Below are 20,896 nucleotides of genomic sequence, written 5' to 3' on the forward strand. Positions count from 1 at the left end.
CCCCGATCGATAAAAGCAAAATGACCAAACGCAACGCCACCCCCTAGGTTAACTCCTTTAAACTACATCCCTTTCACCTGCAGTCTCTCACAACAGTTATATTCATTCGCTTACTTCAGGCTCCACGGACTTCCTAGCAACCCTGCACTTCCGAAAACAGGCTCCAGCCTCACACCGCCGAAGCTCCACCCATCAACAGAAACACCCTTCTTATATCTCTTACTTACAATGAAACCTAGCGCCCCATCCAGTCCCACACTAACCTCCACGTCTCCTTCAATCTCCTGCCACCCCTTCCCCTTGTTTCCTTCATATCGCTCCTTACCTACACGGACTCTCACTGCATCAGGATGTAGTAGGACGGGTACAACGTCCGGTGTAATCCTTGCATCCACAAAACGACTCTTGAACGTAGTTGGGTCGAATGGCTTACCCACGCTAAAGACAAGGTCGTGAGGCGGAGAGTTGGACGCAGTGGTATTGTGGAAAGCGACGATAAACTGGACCTTGTATTTACCTTGTGGTATGCCGCTCTTGATCGTTCTCAGGCAGACGTTGTCGGCGCAGACGCATTGGTAGACTGCTGCTTCTTCTCTTCGCCCATCGTGGTCGAGGTCCTCTGCTACAGGGTAAACTTTCTTCAAACGGCCATCTTCATCTACTGTCAGTCCACCCTCCCCACTAGGAGATGAAGTGCGGAACTGTGACATGCGGGGGAGGTCTGAGAGTTGAGAGACGACGCCTAGCGGCATGCCAGTTTTGAAATCGACATTGATGAGTTGGAAAGATTGGTCTATGAGGCCGCGGCCGTCGATACCTAGGCGGAAGTGCGTAGCTCCGATTTCGAATTTTGGTGGTAGGGCGGAGAGCTTCGCCATGATCTCGCCGAACTCCTTTGCGTTGCGGATTTGCTGCCCGTCGCGCATGTATTGTTCTGTGAGCGAAGCCATTTCATCTTCCTTCATCCACTGCTCGAGACTGACGTTTGCGAGGCCGCGGTCGACGTCGAAGCGGTAGTATTTGGTGTCCGAATTGTTGTACATACGCTTCATTTCATTATCAACTCGTGCGGTGCTGGTGGCCATGCCTGCTAAAGCAGAGGCCAAAGAAATGTCAGTTCCGAGACCGAACGGTAGCCATGAAGCCATCTTCTTGACGCTGGGTATGCTTTGGAGACCAGTGCCGACTGAAACTATGACTCCAATCGAACGCCCTTCCCAAAGGGCTTTTGCAGCGTAGTCAACTTCCGCGCATGGGTTGTTGAAGCCTACACCACCGTCGAGGTAAGTGACTTTAGGAGTGCCGAATTGCATCTCTTCGAAGAACGTCGGGGCTGCAGAAGTAGCCCTTAGAGCTTCCCAAATCCGCGTCGTCCGGTCATTCGGATCGTAAGTTGAGAGTATCCTTGGCAGTCCGAGAGCGTTCTTGAGAGATGTAAGTACAAAGCCGCGACAGCCTTTCGCGTTTGCTTTCCTGTGGACCGATTGCCTTGGATGCAGCTTCCAGGTATCGCTCCGGGACGGCATTCTCTTTGGAGAGAAAGGACTATCGCTGTATAACGTTGACGCAGCTCGCGATGCGTTGACAGCGTTCTGTGCTTGTCCTGGTGGTCCAGAAGCCAACGCGCCCTCGGCGGCTTTGATGGTAGCCACTGGGCTCTCGGAAATCAAGACGTCGGGTGCTTGATCCGCCCATATGCTATCTCTTGGAAGGTCATTGGCTTCTTCAACTTCTTCAAAGAGTGCTTCATCCCACATGAGCTCATTCTCATTGTATCCCAGATCCTTCAAGGCTGACTTGATGGCATTCGCCAGCACAACGCCTGAGAAACGAGTAGCGCCAGTTGGAACTTTCATGCCAAAAGCCTTGAACGACCGGTCATGTTTGAAGATTTTCTCAGCCAACTTTGTATAGATACTTATGCACTGCTTGCAATCTAGGCGTAGCCGTGACAGAAGAATGGCAATTATGCCGCCAGTAGATGTGCCACCGATGCTATGGGTTGATTAGCGTTTTGTACTGTTGAGGCTTGATAGGTGGATCAACACTTACAGATCGAAGTAGTCGCACGGTTTCAGAGGATCGTGGTTGTTCTGTGCTCGCCGACCTATTCGCTTCTCTTCGAGTGCTATGTTCTCCATCAGGTCGTCAAGGACCATCAACGATGATAATCCTCTTACTCCTCCTCCGTCTAACGATAGCAAGCGCAACGGCGCCTGTGGGTTTCTTTCCGAGTTCGAGAGCTCCATGGTGTCTTCTTGTAGCCTAGACAGGCGATTTTTCTCAGAAGTGTCAACTTTCCTTCAATACCTTTGTCGAGCAGCCTGGGTGACTTGAGGTTGCTTCTCGGGTGCTTGCTTGGATGAATCGTGCGGCACTCGAATGTAATCGACTTTGACCGTAGATCTCGACCCTTATATATCTACTCCCCTAGAGGCCTCTCGCAATTACGTGTAGCTGTGGCGAGAGGGTTGTGAGTCAGTTGTCCTCTTCCCCTCTGGTTCTGTTGCCTAATGGGCTGTGATGGTTGCAGAAGTAACCCAGGTGACGCCTTCCACCACGGAAATCATGAGAAGCTGGGGCCAAACTACCCTATATACTTTGTAACACATTTCGCAGTGCGGTGTGCACTAATTTTGCATCTGCAGCACGGGGTCCTAAAGTAGGGGCCAAAAGTAGGCGATTGCTTGCCGCTGGAGCGTTAGTGAGGGGCGCCTTGCACACGTTTGGCTACGCGCTGCGCCATCACGGATATGCGGCGCAGCCACACTAATTATTGAGTTCAAATGCATCGATTGGCATTTTGCGTGCCAAATAGCGAGCCAAAGAGCGAAGTGTAGCAGAGAAGAAGGCAACCAATGCTCAGCGAATTGCGAGATGCTTAGCCAATACTTGTTGCTGCGCGATGCAGCTGCGCCCTCAGCTGTGTTGCAATGGAGGTCAGCAGGAGGCAGCCTGGCTGATGTAAGCTCTGCATGGACCGCGCTTGAGGCTCTGCGGCGTGCACATGTGACTAAATATCGCCTGGGGTTGGCACTAAAGGGGCCAGGATTTGGATAGAACTGGAGTCCTGGTGTTGTATTCCATTGCTGATATTACATGAGCGTTGCTCCCCGTACGCCTTGGGGGACCATTAAAACACAATTAAGGGTCATCAGAACGCCGAACGTGGTATCATGATCGTCCTTAAGCTATACATACCTCCTTTCATCAATGTCGTACTCATCAGTCATACTCAGCAAGGCAACCATGTCAACGGTGGTTACGCTAGCAATTACCTGCAAAGAGTCAGTACTTTCGACTTGCACAAAGGAGGGGTTTGAAGACTCACCATCACTTCTCCCAACCAACAATTTCCATCGCTAGCCTTGAACCCGGCTTCTTGCATTCGAACATGGATCCGTCGAGGTAGGCTGACACTCGCTGATCGCACATCCTCTGTAAACATGCATCGGACTCCTTCGCTCTTAAACTCCTCAGTGTCTCTTGTCTAGGGCTTCTTCTCCTCCTCAATGATTGCTTGGGAGTAGGGTCTGGAGCAACTGGTGGGATGAACCATGCCGAAGGTGGAGAAGAATACGTCAGAGATCGCGTTCGTGATGCTGGTGAGCTGGGAGCAGATGTTGATGGCGTAGATGGTGGTGACGAAGACACACTTGCATCTGAGGAGCAAATAGATGATGCAGGTGAAGATCGGGTGTCTGATGACATGGGTGATGGAATTTCCATAGTAGAGACGTGTAGGGCTTTCGACGGTAGTGTTATCCTTCTGCAGAACAACGGTTTTGGCAACAGATCTACCTCGATCTGGTATGATCCATCTAGTAGAGCAGGTAGCTTCTCGGATTGGGAGAAGTGTCGAATTGGATCTCGGTGTGGTAGCGGAGGGGTCCGTCGCAGCGTCCCAGTGTATGCCATCCCTTCAGGTTGTCGACCGTGATTTGCAGGTTCTCTCAAGACGACGTTCAACCACTAGCGAGTGACACAGATAGGTTATTAGTAGAATATAGTTAGGCAGGTGAGCTTGTAGACAAAGCATCAAGACACAAGTATCGTCGCGTGAGGGTTCCATGGACTAGATAAACAGAGAGGCGGGGTCACCCGCCACCTCCAGAACCTTTATCGTGGGATTATCGTGGAAACGTCGGTCAGTGTAAACCTGGTTTGCTCACCTCATAGTTGCGAGGACATGACAGAGAAAGGCAGCTGTCATTGGGTGGGAGAGTGCTAGAGGAAAATAGGCTGGCTGGGACGGTTGCGTGGCTGGGGACTATAGTTACCCTGCGTCGCGATCGCCCATGCGAACGCATAATACGATCGACGACGGTGAGAAAGTAGCTGCATTCGAAACTGGGCGCTAGTTAACTTGGGCTGATGAGCTGAATATGAGTGAGCATGCATGGTGTAGTGGTGTAGTGGGAAATGTGCGGAGTCGGCGCAACACGAAAGGCATGAACGATTGATGACGACACCACAGTAGTGTACACATGAGGACCTCTAGACCTGATTTAGAAAGACATTTGGGATATAGTCTTGCTGCTGCGACAGTTCGGAGAACAATGACTTCTAGGCGACTGGTCGGTGAAGGCCAAGCTGAGCAGGGGTGAGATTGGCGAAGCTTCAGCTCCTAGAGAACAACGATACAGCTGTCGATCCAACATCTACTGCTAAGCTTGCAGCGTCTATAACAATATTCCCTCTGCCCAGCCACTATGGCTTCGATCCAGCCGTTGAATGAACATGTGGCCGGCGTCTTTGATCAGTCAAAGCAAGAGCAACAATCTGCGTCCTCGAGCCAACCAGCAGATGAACAAACACCTCCGTCGTCCTCAGGTCAACCGTCTGATCAATCCGCTAGCAAGAAGCTCCAGCGACCCACAAGGCATGGCATGGTTATCGACCTGCACATATATTATATACCCGAGGAGTCGGAGCTTGGAAGAGAGTACGCAAGTCTCCCCGTTGGAGACAGACGCGCCTTCATGAAAGCGAACGGGGAGAATCGTGGTAAGTTGATGGACCTAATACCATCATGAGTAAAGAGCAAAGTGAGCCTTTTGTATGAACGCGACGCACATCGGAATCGGTTTAAGGACTGATATTTCCTTCTTTTGTCTTCATTAAAGAGAACCTTCATCAGCAATCTAGCGAAGGAAGGGCCGTGTGTAGTTCTGAGTTTGGGGGTCACTATCACTACTGTTTGCTACAACCTATCGAGGTTTACAATGATCGATCTTGTTGCCAATTATACAATCTTTATACACAGTCTGTATCATATACAACTGCCTCACCATTGCTACAGATTATGCCTTACGAACGTTGGATAGTTATATTCTTAGCTTTGTTTAGGGGATTTGAATTTATAGGTTTTATATTCTTGCTCTTGTTACGTTCGTAAGGACTGTTGTGTATAGTACTAAGCTAATTCGTAGCGATTAAATGTGACGTTAGGTGAATATTTCATAACTTCGAGTCCCTCCAGAAAACGCCAATATCATCCTACAGATGCAGCAACTGAATACCAAAATCAAATCACGCTTTCCTATCCTTGTAAATGCAAACATGTAAACGTAATAAAACGCCTGGTATCATCCACGGAGTATGCAAGTAGTTCGTTCCCCAAAACATCCGTCTTGGTTGCTGAAAATCAATCTAATTCGCCTGAAAAGGCTCGTCTCTGCGTAGCTCCACCTCTAATGTTCCCAAGTGGGATACCAAAATCATCTTCTTCATGCCATCCGGCTTCGTCGTCGGACTCCCACGAGCAAGGGATCTTTTCGGTGCGTCGCACATGATATGTACTAAAACCAAAGCCATTCGAGATGCTTTGGGCAATGCGTAGCATAAGCGAGACTAGATATGCTGGCGGTCCAAGCACAAGCTCACTAGTCTTGCGGACCAAAGCGTTTGTGAAGTTTTGCCCATGGTTGCGTCTGGGTGGACAGAATAGATTCTGCGCGTGCGGCATGGGGGAGAATGCTCGCCTTTGTGAAGCTCCTGTGAGCCGCTTCATGCGAATGGCGTCCGGAGGTGTAGGTACATCTAGGCTTGGAAGCTCGATGCTATCATCGTCGGAATCGCTGACTAGAGGAGGTGTCGATGGTGCCGATGATGGGCGCACATCGATTGTTGGTGTTGTGGTAGGATGGAGAGGAATTGTAGGCGTGACAGGAACGGACGGATTAGTGTGATCGGCTGAACATGCTCGTACGGTGACTTCTGAGATTTGACGGCGATGTAACGAACGCCCTCTCCCCTCATCCTGCTGATTCAGAGAATTTGCCGCCCACGGGTTGAGCAGATCGGCTTCGGCATCCACGAAAGGTGGGGAAGGGGTGGGTGTACCTAGAGAGTAGAATGAGTCTGCACTTGATAGCAGACTGGTGGCATCGGAGACGTGGCGTTCAAAGACTGGTTTCTTCATGTCGCTAGGCATCGCTTTCTCGGGCAGCGACTCAGGTATACGCCCCATAGCAGACATAGATGCACCGCGATCTCTTCCTGTTGGCGTCGTAGCCGGCCATAGGCTTTGGAAGACACTCGCCCGTTCTGCTACCGATGGCCGACGTAGGGTCGGCTTCAGAGGCGTCGAATATAAGACAGTCTCGGGTGGTTCGGTGTCTACTTCGCTGCTTTCAGTATAGATGCTCGACCGATCATCGTCTTCGTACGAAGAAGTAGTACCACAGTCTGAACCTTCTAGTATAGGAGTAGAAGGCCTCGGACCATTCTCTGGTGCCCACGCCTTGTCAAACACCCACTTCTTCACTTTCGGCGTGGGTTGTTTTCTCAGGCGCCGGCGTGGCGGAGTCTTGGGACGCTCAGGCTCTTCGACTTCGAAGCCTCGCATAAACGGACATTGTGTCTTCTCGTACTGGAGCACCCGGCCTAGTGCTAACTTGAACTGTGTGATCTTGTCTTTATCCTCTTCCGTCTCATATGGCAGCTCCATGCGGTAGTAAGAGTCCTGGCGGATCCTGAGCACAAACACGGACTGGTTGTCGACGCACCAGCATTGTGATCTTGGGAAGATGGTATGGAGGAGATTGCCTGAGTTCAGGAATGAGACATTGGATGCAGTCACGCGATAGATGCGTAGGACACCTGCAAACGATTAGTCGATCATGCCAGCATGCGGAAACGTATGGGACAGCTTACCAACAGCTAGGGTGCGCTCTGTGGGCGACGTCCATGCTATCGAAGAAGTCGATGGCCCGTCCTGGTGGCGTGTCGCGCGAGTGGGCGACTGGCGCTTCGAGGGACTCGTGGCGGTGAAGGAGACGATCTTGGAGCTTGAGCAGATGAACAGCGTTTCGATGCCATCTGCACTGTTTGTGGAAGCCGGCGCTGGTGCAGGCCTTGCCGTGACGCGCGCGGGGAGCGTGAAGCTGCGCCGGATGTGGGAGGCATTCGAGGCGGCGGGCCGGGGCGCGTGCTCGGGAGTCTTCGACGAAGCCGGAGACGACATGATGGGCGCTTCAGGTGAACATTGCGGTCCTGCGGTGTTCGACGTGTTCGGGTCGAGGATCGCTTGGAGAAGTACAGCGTCCAGCGACTGTGCAACTGATTTGATTGTGTTGAGAGGGATGGTGGAGGCTGGAAGGCTTCGAGATGTCCCTTACTCGGAACGGCTTGGCGAGTAGGCTCGAGTTTCACTGTGATCAGCACATCGGCATGTGCCCGCACTTCAAGACGCTCTTCTCCGATGACAGACAATATGACTGTGGGCGGCTACAGCAATGGCGCATGTAATATTTGCGCACGGAATGGAGCGGTACACAACGCGTCCACTGCTTGCATGCAGCGGTGAATGGCCCCATAGACGCGCGGGCTTCTAACCTGCGTACGTCATGGCCCTCACCCTCCCGCATCATGTTCGCATCTTCGCACCGTCAGCGAGTCTACTGCCAATTTGCTGCCCTGACCAGACCACAACGACACCGACTGGGCCCACAGACATGGAGAATTTCGATGTGTCCAACTTTGACCCTAATGCCATCCTGCGAGGGGCCCAGCTGACGCTCGTTGGCGGTGTGTTCTGTCCATGTTGGTATTGCTGCCCACGAGAATATGCTGATATGTGCTTGCAGTAAACCGAGCCCTCCAGAACCCAGGCCTCTTCACTTCAGATCACTACCGCCAAGCTGCTATCGCTGTGGCTGCTGGCATCGCCATCCGTGTCATCGTTGCTATACCCGTATGTCTTTGCTTCCCTTCACAAGAGCTCTTTGCAACATGGCGAAGAAAAGAACCGCACGAAAGTGGTGTTAATATCTTCAGGTCGTCGGCGTACGAGTACTGTTATGGATTCTATCACTCTTTGTCAACATGGACCATACGCACTGGGACGAAAGTGTCGTGGATGGACTGCACTTCCTTGAGCACACCGTCCTGCAGGTCCCGTTCTTCCTCATGACTATGATGCGCTATGTCACTCCCACGCTGGACCAGATGTAAGCTTCCCATCCATTCCAACGAATCAAGCTAATGAAAATGCCCAGGTTCATGGATTCCCTTCGTTGGGTCGATCAAACCTACGTACAGAAACACAAGACCGAAGATCCTCATAACCTCCGAGCCCTATATCACCAGAACCTCGAACAATACCCTATGCACGCACCGAGAACGGACAAGGAGAAGACACCCTTGAAGCAAGCTTTGATGATTTATGCTGTTAGGCAAGGTCGGAAAGCAGGCATTTCGTTGGCAGTCTTGGCCTTGTCCTACGTCCCGTACGTAGGTCGCTTCGTTCTGCCTGCTGCCAGTTTCTACACGTTCCGGAAATCTGTGGGAACACAACCTGCAGCAGCCATATTTGCTGCATTTCTTCTGTTTCCGCGAAGATATCTGGTTTCGTTCCTACAGGCTTACTTCTCCTCTCGCACCCTAATGCGTGAGCTGGTACGTTATTTGCGTCTCTCTTTTAGACTGCAACTGCTGACATGCCTCAGCTTGAACCTTACTTTGCGCGCGTTCGTTACACCCAAGACCAGAAGAAGCTGTGGTTCAAAGACCGTGCTGGCGTGCTCTTTGGATTCGGCCTTGGCTTCTACATCTTCGTTAAGATTCCGCTCGTTGGCGTCCTCATATACGGTCTCGCTGAAGCATCAACCGCCTACCTCATCACCAAGATCACTGAGCCTCCTCTTCCACCGACTGAAGCCGAGAAGTTTAAGCAGGATTCGCTTCGCTGGAAGAACAAGCATGAGTTCTTGAATCTGTCCTTGCATAACATGGACGCATATAACATCGCGATGCATAAACCTGCATTTGAGTCAGATGTCCGACAGACGCCGCGGAAGACATTCAGCTAGGTCTTCGAGTGATACGGGTAAAATAGGAAACTCTCCGCGTGTAGAGAAATGCCGTTTGACAAATGGCAAACATGCATCTCTCTCATATGGGCACGGCCACCAACTCGAAATATAGGCGCTTGCACGCCGGCTACCAGTCGTCAAGCTGCTTAGCGCTGCACGATGATGGTATATATCTTAGGATACCCCGCAGTGGGGTTGACCACTTCCAGATGCGGTAGATAGCTTGGGAGCTTTAGGAGCTCATTCGATGGTACGTAACGTAACAGCTCCTATCTAGAGGCTTATCGTCTCCTTGGAGCTGCCTGGGATGGGTTGTCTCCTCGGGAGTTGGGATAGAGGAGATAGCAATGGACGTCTTGAAACGTAACTTTCCCCGCGTTCGCTGCCTTTATATGTGCGATGCCCCTCGAGTGGTCTTGAATTTCCCTCGCTCGCTCTAAGTCTTTTTATATTTCTGCAGTCTCGTTTTATTTAGCCTACTGTGTTGATCGAATTGCTTCATCGTCTTTGTCAGGTCTGATCCAGCTCTAGCCTTTCAAAATGGGTAAAGAAGGCCTTCGATACGCTGCAAAGGTGTCTCTGGACAAGCCAGCAGCAGAGCAAGAGTGCATCCACGTCAGTGATTCAACCAGCCTGAGCAGTTTTGAAGTTCACGCACAGCTAATTAGTCTAGAACCGATGGCATCCCGATAATCCTGTGTACGGAACCATCAAAAACAACGAAGTCGTAAGTGAACAGCCCGCGTAGCATATACTTTGCACAACATGGCTTAACTTTTGTTTCACACCGTAGGTCAAGATTGAATGTGTAGACTGGACTGGTGGTCAAATCGGCAACAACGACTCCGCCGATGATGTTCGCGATGTGGACTTGACTAAGATCCACTACCTGACTGGCCCTTTTGAGATTGAGACAGCAGAGCCAGGTGATGTGCTGGTTGTGGAGATACAAGATGTGCAGCCGTTGCAGGAGCAACCATGGGGCTTTACAGGCGTGTTTTCGAAAGAAAACGGTGGTGGATTCCTGGATGAGATTTATCCAAAACCGTAAGTTACATCCCATGAATAATGAAGTTGCCATGTAGATTTAAGGGAGAAAAGAACCAGGCTAATGTATATATCAATAGGGCAAAGGCGATCTGGGACTTTGAGGGAATATTCTGCTCCTCCCGGCACATTCCAGGCGTCCGCTTCGCAGGCCTCATTCACCCTGGCATTCTAGGATGCGCACCCTCCGCCGAAGTCCTCGCAGAGTGGAACAGACGCGAAGGCGAGCTCATATCCACACACTCACATCTAGGCCGTGTCGTAGCGGAGCCACCAAACCCCCAGTCCGTACATGCTGGTTCCGCTGACGGGGATCTGAAAGAGAAGATTGGCAAAGAGGGCGCGAGAACAATCCCCGGCCGGCCGGAGCACGGAGGTAACTGCGACATCAAGAACCTCTCGCGCGGCAGCAAAGTCTTCCTACCTGTGCACGTCAAGGGCGCAAAGTTCAGCGTGGGTGATCTTCACTTCTCCCAAGGTGATGGCGAAATCTCCTTTTGCGGCGCGATTGAAATGGCGGGCGTCATTACGCTCAAGTTCAGCGTCATGAAGAATGGCGTCGAACAGTTGGGTATGAAGTCGCCCATTTACGTCCCTGGGCCCGTGGAGCCGCAGTTTGGGCCTGGGCGGTATATCTACTTCGAGGGTTTCTCGGTCGACGAGCATGGGAAGCAGCATTATATGGATGCGACAGTGGCCTATCGTCAGACAAGCTTGAGGGTCATTGAGTATCTGAGGAGATATGGTGAGCTTTTTTTATCCTCGTTTGCCATTGTATACTTACTGCATACCAGGCTACAACGACTATCAGATCTACCTCCTGCTCTCCTGCGCACCCGTTCAGGGACACGTAGCAGGAATCGTGGATATACCAAATGTGTGCACGACGATGGGTCTTCCAATGGACATTTTCGACTTCGATATAAGCCCGCATGTTCCTGCGAAGAAGCAGGATTTGGGCTCCTGTGCTTTTGCTAGTTCGTAAGCCCAAGAAGAAGACACGTGTTATAAAGCAAGGAGAAATTGGTGCAATCGCAGGAATTTAGTCTCGGTGATACTTTTACGTAGATACGAGTTGCTATTCAAGCTCGTCGTCATTCTTTGAAGTTAGTATTCATCAAGCTGTGGGACTGTTTCCCATCACAGACTATAGTGCTTCGCGATAGGAATCAGTGCGTCCAATTTTTCGATAGCATAAGAGTGAACACAACACCGCTATCCGAGCTTTAGTTTTCTCGGGATTGATATCGGACATCTCTCGTTTCACAAGCCGACCGTTTCCCTGGTCGGTTGAGATATATCTGTATTTGAGATCCTCGAGCCCCGCTGTACTGCAAACGGTTACTTCCGAAGCTCAGTTAGTCTGTTGCAATTGCAGAGAGCCGTTACTACATTGATTGATGGTCCGCAAGGATTCTCAATAGAACAGTAGTGAGCTTTTGCCATTGTGGCAATATCTGGTATCTCAATACCCTAAGGCACCGAGTACCACTGCAAAGCTTGTGATTCAAACCATGCAAACCTCGCGCCACAAGCTGCTCGCCGAATCGATGTAGGTGTACCAGTAAGTGACAGTATATAGAGAGAGAGCGATATCGGGGTGTTATAATCCAGGTATGACTACGTTTTAGGAGAGCTAGAATTTGAGTGGTCGTATTTCCCACGGCCGAACGCGGATATCACGATGTCGTGACGCGGATACTACGCGTTCTGTAGTATCGCCAAGTTGCAGATGCTCTTATTCAAATCTTCTCTTATTGCTAGATTGGTTTTTCATATGTGTCTTCATGGCGACTGAGGTTTGAAGGGAAATGCTTCCAGCGTGAAATGTTGCATTAGCAAAGCTATGCAGCTTGATACACCCAAGTGACTTCAGTCCCATCAAGTAAGATGGTGCTGAATATTGAGTGGTATGTATATGGACAAAAGGGGGGTGAATATATGATTTGTAATGTGGAGGCACAGATCGTAGGTTGTCCTACAGCTGTGGATTAAATTTGCATCATCAGGATTTTTGTGGAAATGAAAAGGGCTTTTCGCCAAGTACTAGACATAATCCTGGTTAATGACATGAAGGGATAACCACTGGTTGGGTACCAGGGAATAAACCCATAGGATAGGGGAAATGGTTAATTGGAAGCGATTTCTCAACGTCAACGAAAGCAAAGGCAAGACGAAGTTTGGTGTGAGCAAGAAATTGAGATGTAAAGGCAAGCAAGGTGCTTGTATTTTTACAGGACATCTGCATGCTGCAACATCCTACCAAATCCTACAAAAAGTGGTTTGTACGGACTAGTTCAGGGATTGATGAATGATAGTGACATTGCCACTACAATTTCGTGCTCGCCATCACCATGGTAGTCATGGACAATCGCCCCATGATCCTGTGTGGTTGTTTACCTTACAGGTTGATCGAAAGCCTGTTTTCAGCAAATGCGAACAAGCATTGTTTGAGGTTGGCCTACCCAGAACAATAGTATGCCAAGAATTGTTCACAGGGTGTCTTCCGATCTCTTCAGAGTCGCAGGCATTCATAGAACTTTCTCGGCAGCAGAAACTATGTTTGGTCAGCACTCTGAACCGACAATGATAGAATGAAAAGAAAATGATGGTACAAACCATTCAAGCCAGTGTTGTCTGGCTCCACATGCGCCTCCTTGACAGCACCATCCTCAATCACGAGGGCATATCGCTTGGAGCGATCGCCACCAAAGATCGAAGCACCGTCAAAGGAGAGATCAAGGGCTTTTGTAAAAGCCAAACTAGGATCACCGAGGAAGCGAATCTATCTGAATCAGTATCACGATGCACACTGCCTTGAACATGCCAGTTTAAATGTCCCAGGTGGATGCAAGGGAACACTTACGCCACTAGAGCCCGACGGGTCGAGGGTCTTACCCCACGCTTTCATCTATGCTTGGTTAGCCTCGAGAAACTGATTGAGAAAAACAATCCAGTTGAGACATGGACCGAGATTGTGCATGCAGGTGGCAACGCGGCGAGGTCTTGCGTATTCACCCCATGGTGGTCATGCTCGCGTCAAAGCGAGCAAGCGTGTCACCGCTTTCCGAGACAGTCTCGAAAAAAGGTGAACTTGCGGAGATGCTCGATATACTTACAACAAATGGATCATTTACTGACACAACAAAGACTTTGCCGGCTGTTTTGAGTTTGGTCGAGTTGATGTAGCCGGGAATATGATTCTCAGAGCAAGCAGGCGCTGCGTGGAAAGAAGGGCCGAAGTCAGTGAAGGCCTGACACTGCAGTCGGTACGTAGACACTTACAGAAAGCAGCTGGCACTCCTAGACGCGTTCTTCAGTCAGGCGATGTTCTATGGAGGGGGTTTGGGTTACTGCCAGGCACTCACCAATGATGACGCCTTTGCCAGTCAACTCGTTTGCGAGGTTGACCTTGTTACCAGGCGAACCCTCGACCAGGTCAAGACTGGGCAGCTTGTCGCCCACCTTGACGAAGGCAGGAGCCGTCGCGTGGAAAAGGCGGCGGCTGGCGAGCGAGCGGGCCACGGGCAGATGGCGGGCGGTAGCGAACATGATGGAGGGTGAATAGATGTGTATCGTCGCTTGTAGTTGGAGAGTCGAGCTGTCGATGGCGTAGGTGGTTGGGAGGCCCGGGAGCTTGGTGGAGGTTGTTTTGCCGGGGAGGCTCCCATTGGGTAGCGCGCCCGAGCATGCACCCACTGGAAATTGTGGCTAACTGACATGTTCGGATGCGGCAAGGGCACTCGACCACCACTCGGCAGGAGCACTTTTTCTCCTTGTTGAATGGAAGTGGGCAATTTGAACTTGAAAGGTGGGCCGTGTTGTTCTGGTCCACAGGTCGCTGTCAAATCAAGCGAGCATTGTGGCGGTCGCAGATTGCAGATAATTCTACGTGCCGTGTTCTCGCGCCGACGAGTCGACACAGCTTCGGCGCAGATCGCACCCCAAGGCGGCCGCTCTAAAATCGTCACCCGGCGCTGGGACTCAGTGGTTTTGGGGGGCTTGTCCATGACGACCCTTGGGATTCTTCTCCCAAAGCTGCCATGGCGGTTGTAACCCGTTGGCCATGTCATGGTGTCTTCAACCCCAGAGCGAGTTTGGCCCAGAGCATGGCATGGACAAAGAGACATTGTGTAGATACAAATTGCATGCGGCCCGCCTCAAGAATGGCTCTTTGCCATCCAACCCTTTCTTTCGAATCCCACATGCACACAGACACAGACACAGACACACACACATACCCTGGCCTTGTCCTCGGCAGCACTCCCGCTTGGCTTGACAAAACTAGCGCACGCTCAACTCGCATTCCTCTTGAGCTCAATTAACCTGCTTTAGGGCCATTTAGTCTGAAAACGCCCGCTCAGATGCCACGAGCCCATGTCTCCTTGTCTTTTACACCAAAAGGCCCAGATCTCGTCCTCTGCATCCCACCCGCCTGACCTCGGGCTCGCCCATGTTCGCTGATTTCGTCATTAGCGACCCTATTTCGATCGCCACGGCCAAGAGACCCTCCAAGCGCATACGCTGCGCTGCACACCTGAGCCTTGCGCGCCGCCCACCGCCCTCTCCATTGCGGCTGGGTCCAAGTGCTAAACCTTCTCGTCGGCAGCAGTCCATCTTCCACTACTCCTTGAAACTCGCCCGAGTATTATTCGACCATCGTCGCGCAACCATTGGGATCGGGAGGGAGGGCCATCGAGTCGCAGCATTTTGTCATTCAGCGCCATCATGGACTCTAATCAGGCGGGGGGTGCCGGGTCGAGCAACTCCAGCGACTTTGTACGTTCGCAATGGCCGTCTCTGGAGAGGAACAGCGCTAACAACTCTTTAGGTGCGCAAGTTGTACAAGTAGGTCAACCGGATTATCGGACTTTATCGCTTATTGGTGCTGACCTGCGCGATAGGATGCTGGAAAACCCGAGCGACGAGAGCGTCGTACGATGGGGAAACGATGGCGATAGTTTCGTCGTCCTAGAAGTACGTTATCGCCTTGTTGGTGCAATGGAGAAGGCATGGGTGGTGGTTAACAACCGGGCAGAACGAAAAGTTTACGAAACATATACTTCCCAAGCATTTCAAGCACAGCAACTTTGCAAGCTTTGTCCGCCAACTGAACAAATATGACTTCCACAAAGTCAGGCATAATAATGAAGAGAACGGGCAGTCGCCATATGGGCCTGGGGTAGGTTTTATACCACCTTCGCAAAAGCGTATCTCCCCCATGGTTGCGTATGCTAACCGTTTCTAGGCGTGGGAATTCAAGCACCCAGACTTCAAGATGAACAACAAAGATGCGCTCGACAATATTCGGCGAAAAGCACCCGCACCGCGCAAACCCAACCAACCGAACGAGACGGACATGCTCGTCCCATCGCAACAGATGGACATGGTGAGCGGACAATTGATGGCGACACAAGCGCAACTGCATGCGCTCGAGGGACGATACAACGAATTGAGCATCCATCATTCCATGCTGTTGCAGGAAGTCATCGGCCTGCAAAAGACAGTTGTCAACCATGAGCATGTCATGCAGCAGATCATGACCTTCTTGCATGGGGTAGACGCAACGCAGAGGAGGAACAGCAAACTGAGCTTTGGCCCCAACGGCGCGCAACCGCCAAACGGCAATATCGAGGGTGCCAATCAGGCCGCCGATGATGACAACCCTGCTTCACCTCTGCAGCATGCCTCCAAGCTTCTCAGCGAGACAAACGCCGATGTTATGCTGAACCCAAGAAACCTGGAACAAATGAATGAGATCACCATGAGAATGAACGGCACATTGACAACACCGCCGCCAGACTTTGCGCGGGCAGCAGTCCGACCTACAAGTCGCGGGCCACCATCGGCAAGCTCAGCTGGCTCCATGCGCCTCGAAAATCTGGATAACCTGGTCTACCCAGTCGGCCAATCGAACGGTATCGATCCCATGTACAGTGAGCACATTAACAACATCCCTTATGCAGCTCCACCAAAGGCTGTTGATGCTGCCGAGCCTAAATTTCTGGAAGGAAGAAAAAAGAGTACCATTCCAGACCCCGGCTGGATTCGTCCCCCCCAAATCTTGCTGGTTGAAGATGATCCCACGTGCCGGCGCATTGGAAGCAAGTTTCTATATGCCTTCCACTGCTCCATTGACAGTGCTGTAAGTGCCAATCCATACTTTTACTAGCACGCCATGCTGACCACGATTAGCTCGACGGATTGGAAGCCGTGAACAAGATGAACGCAGGGTCCAAGTACGACTTGGTTTTGATGGATATCATCATGCCAAACCTGGATGGCGTTTCGGCTTGCCATCTAATCAGACAGTTTGACACCACCCCGATTGTGGCAATGACATCTAACATTCGAAGCGACGATATTTCAATGTACTTCCAGCATGGTAAGTCTTAGCTTTCTGTACAATGATTTTGTACTAACCCATTTCAGGCATGAATGATGTGCTTCCTAAACCTTTCACGAAGGAAGGCCTGTTGCATATGCTGGAGAAGCATCTTGTCCATCTTAAGAAGCCGTCGGCGCAGGGAGAGGGGATGGCAGCGCCCCAGCCTGTGCAAATAGCTCGGCAATTGGTTCTTAAGGAGGAAGACTCGCCCGCAAAGTCACCCGCGACCGTAAGCAACTGGAACTCGCCAAGCCAGATGCCAGGTGTATCTCCAGTTGGCAGCACTGTTACCGATGAGTATGCGCAGGCTTTGCAAGGCCAACCAGTGCAGCATCCTGGTGCATACAGTGTCAACCCCATGCAAGCCAATATTGGTTACAATAGTTCGCCACAGATGCAAATGCAGGCGAGACAGCAGCAGCAGCAACAACAACAACCACCAGCTAGTCATCGCAGGCAAATCTCAGACATTTCTGGTGGCGATGACATGAGTAATCCCGCGAAGCGCCAGCAAATGTACGCTCCACATATGCCACAGCAGATGAATCCCATGCAACAACGCCCACGATGATGCAATGGAGAGCCTAGCTTGCTCACCGCAGAGGTTCGATGAGCGCTCCTTTTCTGTGTTTAAGTTTTTGGTCCTTGGATTTTGCCCTCAGATGATGGGCATTGCAGCCGGAGAGTGAATCGAAAAGGAAAAATAAATACGTTGGAGAGCCGGCATTGTCGAGCCCGGCTCTTGTACGCTACAGGTGGTGCTGGCAGCATAGAGGCAAGAGAAGGCAAAGGCGTTCATTGAGGGTATCACTTTAGGTTCCTGGGCGTTCTGAAGTGGATTTCAAATTTGTTCGATACCTCACTTGTCCAGTGGGCAAGCATATAGGAACTGGGATGGTCATCTGTCACGACATACCCTTTAGAGTGTTGAATATGGGCAGTTCTCCGCACTTCCCTTCGGTTTTGAGGAGCTGAAGGGGCGGGCCACCTAAGAGCTAGGTGTGGCATAGTTTATATTGAATTCATGTATTGATACAGTCTACTCATTCGATACTTGTATGCGTGACGGACTGATCAACTAACACTGTTCTGTTCTTGTGAACATGTAGTTCCTATTATATCACACAATGTAGCGTCCCAGTCTCATGCTCGTTACTCGACAGAATATCTTGAATCATTCAAATGCCACTTCAGCTCCACAAGCATCCCATGTTCAATACCCGGCCAGGATCTTTGATCTCTCGGCAGAGGACTGTCGTTGCAATAAGCATTCCCAGGAGATGCTGTTCCTGGTGGTCTGGACCTCGATGGCCCCAGGGCCAGAAAGCCGTGCACGAGCACACACAAGGAGACACATGCGCCTTGCTGCGCGGCTTTCCCGCAAAAAGCCACCCCGGTGACGCGAAACGGGTCCCGGCGATCTGGTTGTGGTTGTCCTGCTTGTTGGCCGCGGAGCTGTGAGTCAGCGGTGGTGGTGGGTGAGTTTCTTGAAGCTTTTCACGGAAATTCATACCGACCTTCCCCACCACGTGCGCAATTCTGGAACTACAACGCCTCCACTTTAGCGAGCTGCAGGTTCACCCATACTCTTCGCAATGCCTCCCAAGGGGAAAAAGGGCCAGGACAAGCCCAAATCGAACGAGGAGGAACGCGACGAGCCGCTTCAGGCTGTGGTAAGCTCTACATTGGCGCATATGCGTACCTGAAGCTGTGCTAACATTCTAGATAGATACTTGCAGATCCCTTCGAAACCCGCTTCAGTCCTTTCACACTCGAACACCCTAGGGTCCGTACAGCCCATATGCCCGCTGTCGCGATACTAAAAGCGTGTAGTGCTTGCTGCCCCTCGCCAATACCCCACTCATCGAGTATACATTCGAGTTTCTAGCCAACGCAGGCGTGGAAGAAGTCTTCGTATACTGCGGCGCACATCGCAAGGAAGTCGAAGAGCACATTACACGTTCAAAATGGGCTGCGCGATCCTCTCCGTTCTCGAGGCTGGAGCTCATCCAGTCAACGTCGCACTCAATCGGCGATGCAATGCGAGATTTGGATAGCAGGAGTCTGCTCACCGGCGACTTCCTCATGGTGTATGGAGACGTGGTCAGCAATCTGCCGCTGGAGTCTGCGCTTGCTGCACACAGGGAGCGTCGGGCCAAGGACAAGAATGCAATCATGACGATGGTGCTGCGGGAAGCTGGAAACACTCATAGGACGAAAGCCATAGGGACAAGCCCGGTCTTCGTCATCGATCCGACAAAGGACAGGTGCCTGCACTTCGAGCAGATGCCGAACCGGGACCAGACGCACTACCTCTCCATCGACCCAGAACTCCTATCCACCCACCAGGAGCTCGAGGTGCGACAAGATTTGATCGACTGCGGGATTGACATCTGCACACCAGACGTGCTGGCGCTATGGAGCGACAACTTCGACTTTCAAGCACCGCGAAAGGGCTTCCTGCACAGCGTGCTGAAGGACTACGAGCTCAACGGCAAGACTTTCCACACGCACATTGTTGCAGATCATTATGCGGCACGCGTGCGGAATCTCCACGCATACGAATCGGTCAGCAAAGACATTGTATCACGCTGGGCATATCCGCTATGTCCCGACAGCAACCTTATTCAAGGACAATCATACCGGTTACAGAAAGGCAATGTCTACAAAGAGGAGGGCGTTATACTAGCACGCGACTGCGTCATTGGTTCGAAGACGGTTATTGGACGAGGGACCAGTATTGGCGACAAGAGCGTTATAACCAACAGCATAATTGGTCGGCACTGCCAAATTGGCCGAAATGTCAAGATTGATGGTGCCTATTTGTGGGATTATGCCAGCGTAGGCGATGGAAGTACCGTGACGCGATCTATAATCGCGAATGAGGCTGCGATCGGGCGCAAGTGCACGATCGAGGCAGGCGCGCTGATCTCGTATGGCGTCAGCATCAGCGAAGGTGTGACGATCCGCGGAGACCATAGAATTACGAGAGCGAAAAGACGGCGGGAGCTTGATGAAGATCTTTTCAGAGGTGATGCGGATCCTACAATCGTTGGGCAGAAAGGTGATGGGTTCGAGTTTCAAGATTCGGACGAGGAAGACGAGGATGAGCTTGTAGATGGGCTCATCTCCGCTGGGCCAAGTCAGTCAAGCTTTTCCGTACGCACAAGTGTTGCGCTGACAATTCTAGTGTACAACCTCTCCAACGAGTCAATATCGACTCTAAACTCCGACTCCGAAGCAGACGATTTCGAGATACGGCATGACCGATCCGCAACGAGTAGCTTTCTGTCAGTAGGTTCTGCAGACAGCCAGCATGCCGCAAACTTCGATCACGATGCTTCAGCCAGCATATACGATTCTCTAGTCGAAGGTCACGAGTCAGCAAATATTCAGCTGGAACTTACAGCACTTCGCATGAGCACGAACGCATCCGACCACCAAGTCCGCCGCGCAGTTGTTACTTCATTTGTCAAGCGCATCACGCAGCTTATCAAGTCTGGTGAACCCGTTAAGAACGCAGTCACTCAAGTCTTAAGCCAACACAAGGAGCTCATCGATCGCGCCATCTTCGACAAGAACGCGTCGAACAAGGCCGATCAAGTCGACCTCATGCTCTTGTTACAAGCGGATCTTGGCCACAAGGACAATGGCGAGAACATCTTACTGAGTGCAGCAACGAAGTTAGTTGAGCTAGACGCGGTCGAGGAGGACGGTATGCTGCAGTGGTGGGAGGACGAAAGGAGCGTGGAGAATGAAGAGATGACGAGGGTGAGGGAAAAGACGAAGGGTTTGATTGACTTTTTGCAGCAGGAGAGTGAAGAGGAGAGCGAGGAAGATAGCGAAGAGGACGGAGACTCTGAGTAGGCCTTGAGCTCTCAACAGTCTATGATGACAGGAATATCATCTCTCTGGGGGTGTCCACATGCATCTCATCTTGTGCGGGTTGAGTCCTGGCAAAGTAGCATGATATACGCCCGGTATGTGATGTGAAGGATGCCGGTACAAGCCTCCCCAAGAATATAAAAACCAGGCTGCAGCAAGCTTCAAGTTACTGCATATATAGCACCGCCACAGTGAATGGCAGTTGAGCCTGAGGTAAACTGCGGCGAAGGCAGTTCACCGCCGCGGACGCCGCTTCCTC

The 20,896-nt window shown here is 51.3% G+C and overlaps 8 protein-coding genes across 8 annotated transcripts; 4 read left to right on the plus strand and 4 right to left on the minus strand.

The window, feature by feature from the left end:
• Positions 1-110: 110 nt before the first annotated feature.
• K460DRAFT_279741 (FabD/lysophospholipase-like protein) lies at positions 111-2,249 on the minus strand (the record flags this gene model as incomplete). Its single annotated transcript, XM_040928352.1, has 2 exons — positions 111-1,995; positions 2,053-2,249. 2 exons carry the CDS (start codon positions 2,247-2,249, stop codon positions 111-113), a joined length of 2,082 nt encoding a protein of 693 aa, XP_040791149.1.
• A 773-nt stretch (positions 2,250-3,022) lies between these two features.
• Positions 3,023-4,190, minus strand: K460DRAFT_415126 (uncharacterized protein). The gene is made up of 2 exons (XM_040937720.1): positions 3,332-4,190; positions 3,023-3,278 (listed from the first exon to the last, which is right to left on the minus strand). The coding sequence occupies exon 1, from the start codon at positions 3,916-3,918 to the stop codon at positions 3,334-3,336; it is 585 nt and encodes a 194-aa protein (XP_040791150.1). The 5' UTR covers positions 3,919-4,190; the 3' UTR covers positions 3,023-3,278; positions 3,332-3,333.
• Positions 4,191-5,228: 1,038 nt separating this feature from the next.
• Positions 5,229-7,742, minus strand: K460DRAFT_384675 (uncharacterized protein). The gene is made up of 2 exons (XM_040935509.1): positions 7,159-7,742; positions 5,229-7,104 (listed from the first exon to the last, which is right to left on the minus strand). The coding sequence occupies exons 1-2, from the start codon at positions 7,466-7,468 to the stop codon at positions 5,648-5,650; spliced, it is 1,767 nt and encodes a 588-aa protein (XP_040791151.1). The 5' UTR covers positions 7,469-7,742; the 3' UTR covers positions 5,229-5,647.
• Positions 7,743-7,850: 108 nt separating this feature from the next.
• K460DRAFT_276293 (uncharacterized protein) lies at positions 7,851-9,314 on the plus strand (the record flags this gene model as incomplete). The annotated part of the gene is made up of 5 exons (XM_040928102.1): positions 7,851-8,031; positions 8,091-8,197; positions 8,281-8,453; positions 8,502-8,901; positions 8,952-9,314. The coding sequence occupies 5 exons, from the start codon at positions 7,851-7,853 to the stop codon at positions 9,312-9,314; spliced, it is 1,224 nt and encodes a 407-aa protein (XP_040791152.1).
• Positions 9,315-9,857: 543 nt separating this feature from the next.
• On the plus strand, positions 9,858-11,349 carry K460DRAFT_278874 (formamidase FmdS; the record flags this gene model as incomplete). Its single annotated transcript, XM_040928290.1, has 5 exons — positions 9,858-9,932; positions 9,991-10,044; positions 10,111-10,364; positions 10,445-11,109; positions 11,159-11,349. 5 exons carry the CDS (start codon positions 9,858-9,860, stop codon positions 11,347-11,349), a joined length of 1,239 nt encoding a protein of 412 aa, XP_040791153.1.
• Positions 11,350-12,545: 1,196 nt separating this feature from the next.
• Positions 12,546-13,974, minus strand: K460DRAFT_364591 (AhpC/TSA family protein). Its single transcript, XM_040933028.1, has 6 exons — positions 13,733-13,974; positions 13,650-13,667; positions 13,484-13,584; positions 13,231-13,275; positions 12,984-13,149; positions 12,546-12,921 (listed from the first exon to the last, which is right to left on the minus strand). The coding sequence occupies exons 1-6, from the start codon at positions 13,914-13,916 to the stop codon at positions 12,896-12,898; spliced, it is 540 nt and encodes a 179-aa protein (XP_040791154.1). The 5' UTR covers positions 13,917-13,974; the 3' UTR covers positions 12,546-12,895.
• Positions 13,975-14,891: 917 nt separating this feature from the next.
• Positions 14,892-17,610, plus strand: K460DRAFT_77679 (response regulator). Its single transcript, XM_040938677.1, has 7 exons — positions 14,892-15,143; positions 15,196-15,212; positions 15,269-15,341; positions 15,403-15,546; positions 15,613-16,509; positions 16,560-16,749; positions 16,797-17,610. Exons 1-7 carry the CDS (start codon positions 15,093-15,095, stop codon positions 17,321-17,323), a joined length of 1,899 nt encoding a protein of 632 aa, XP_040791155.1. The 5' UTR covers positions 14,892-15,092; the 3' UTR covers positions 17,324-17,610.
• Positions 17,611-18,347: 737 nt separating this feature from the next.
• K460DRAFT_375431 (translation initiation factor eIF-2B subunit epsilon) lies at positions 18,348-20,619 on the plus strand (the record flags this gene model as incomplete). The annotated part of the gene is made up of 4 exons (XM_040934771.1): positions 18,348-18,425; positions 18,482-18,538; positions 18,586-19,894; positions 19,943-20,619. 4 exons carry the CDS (start codon positions 18,348-18,350, stop codon positions 20,617-20,619), a joined length of 2,121 nt encoding a protein of 706 aa, XP_040791156.1.
• Positions 20,620-20,896: the final 277 nt, after the last annotated feature.

This window comes from Cucurbitaria berberidis (assembly GCF_010015615.1).
Source record: "Cucurbitaria berberidis CBS 394.84 unplaced genomic scaffold K460scaffold_2, whole genome shotgun sequence".
NCBI lineage: Eukaryota > Fungi > Ascomycota > Dothideomycetes > Pleosporales > Cucurbitariaceae > Cucurbitaria > Cucurbitaria berberidis.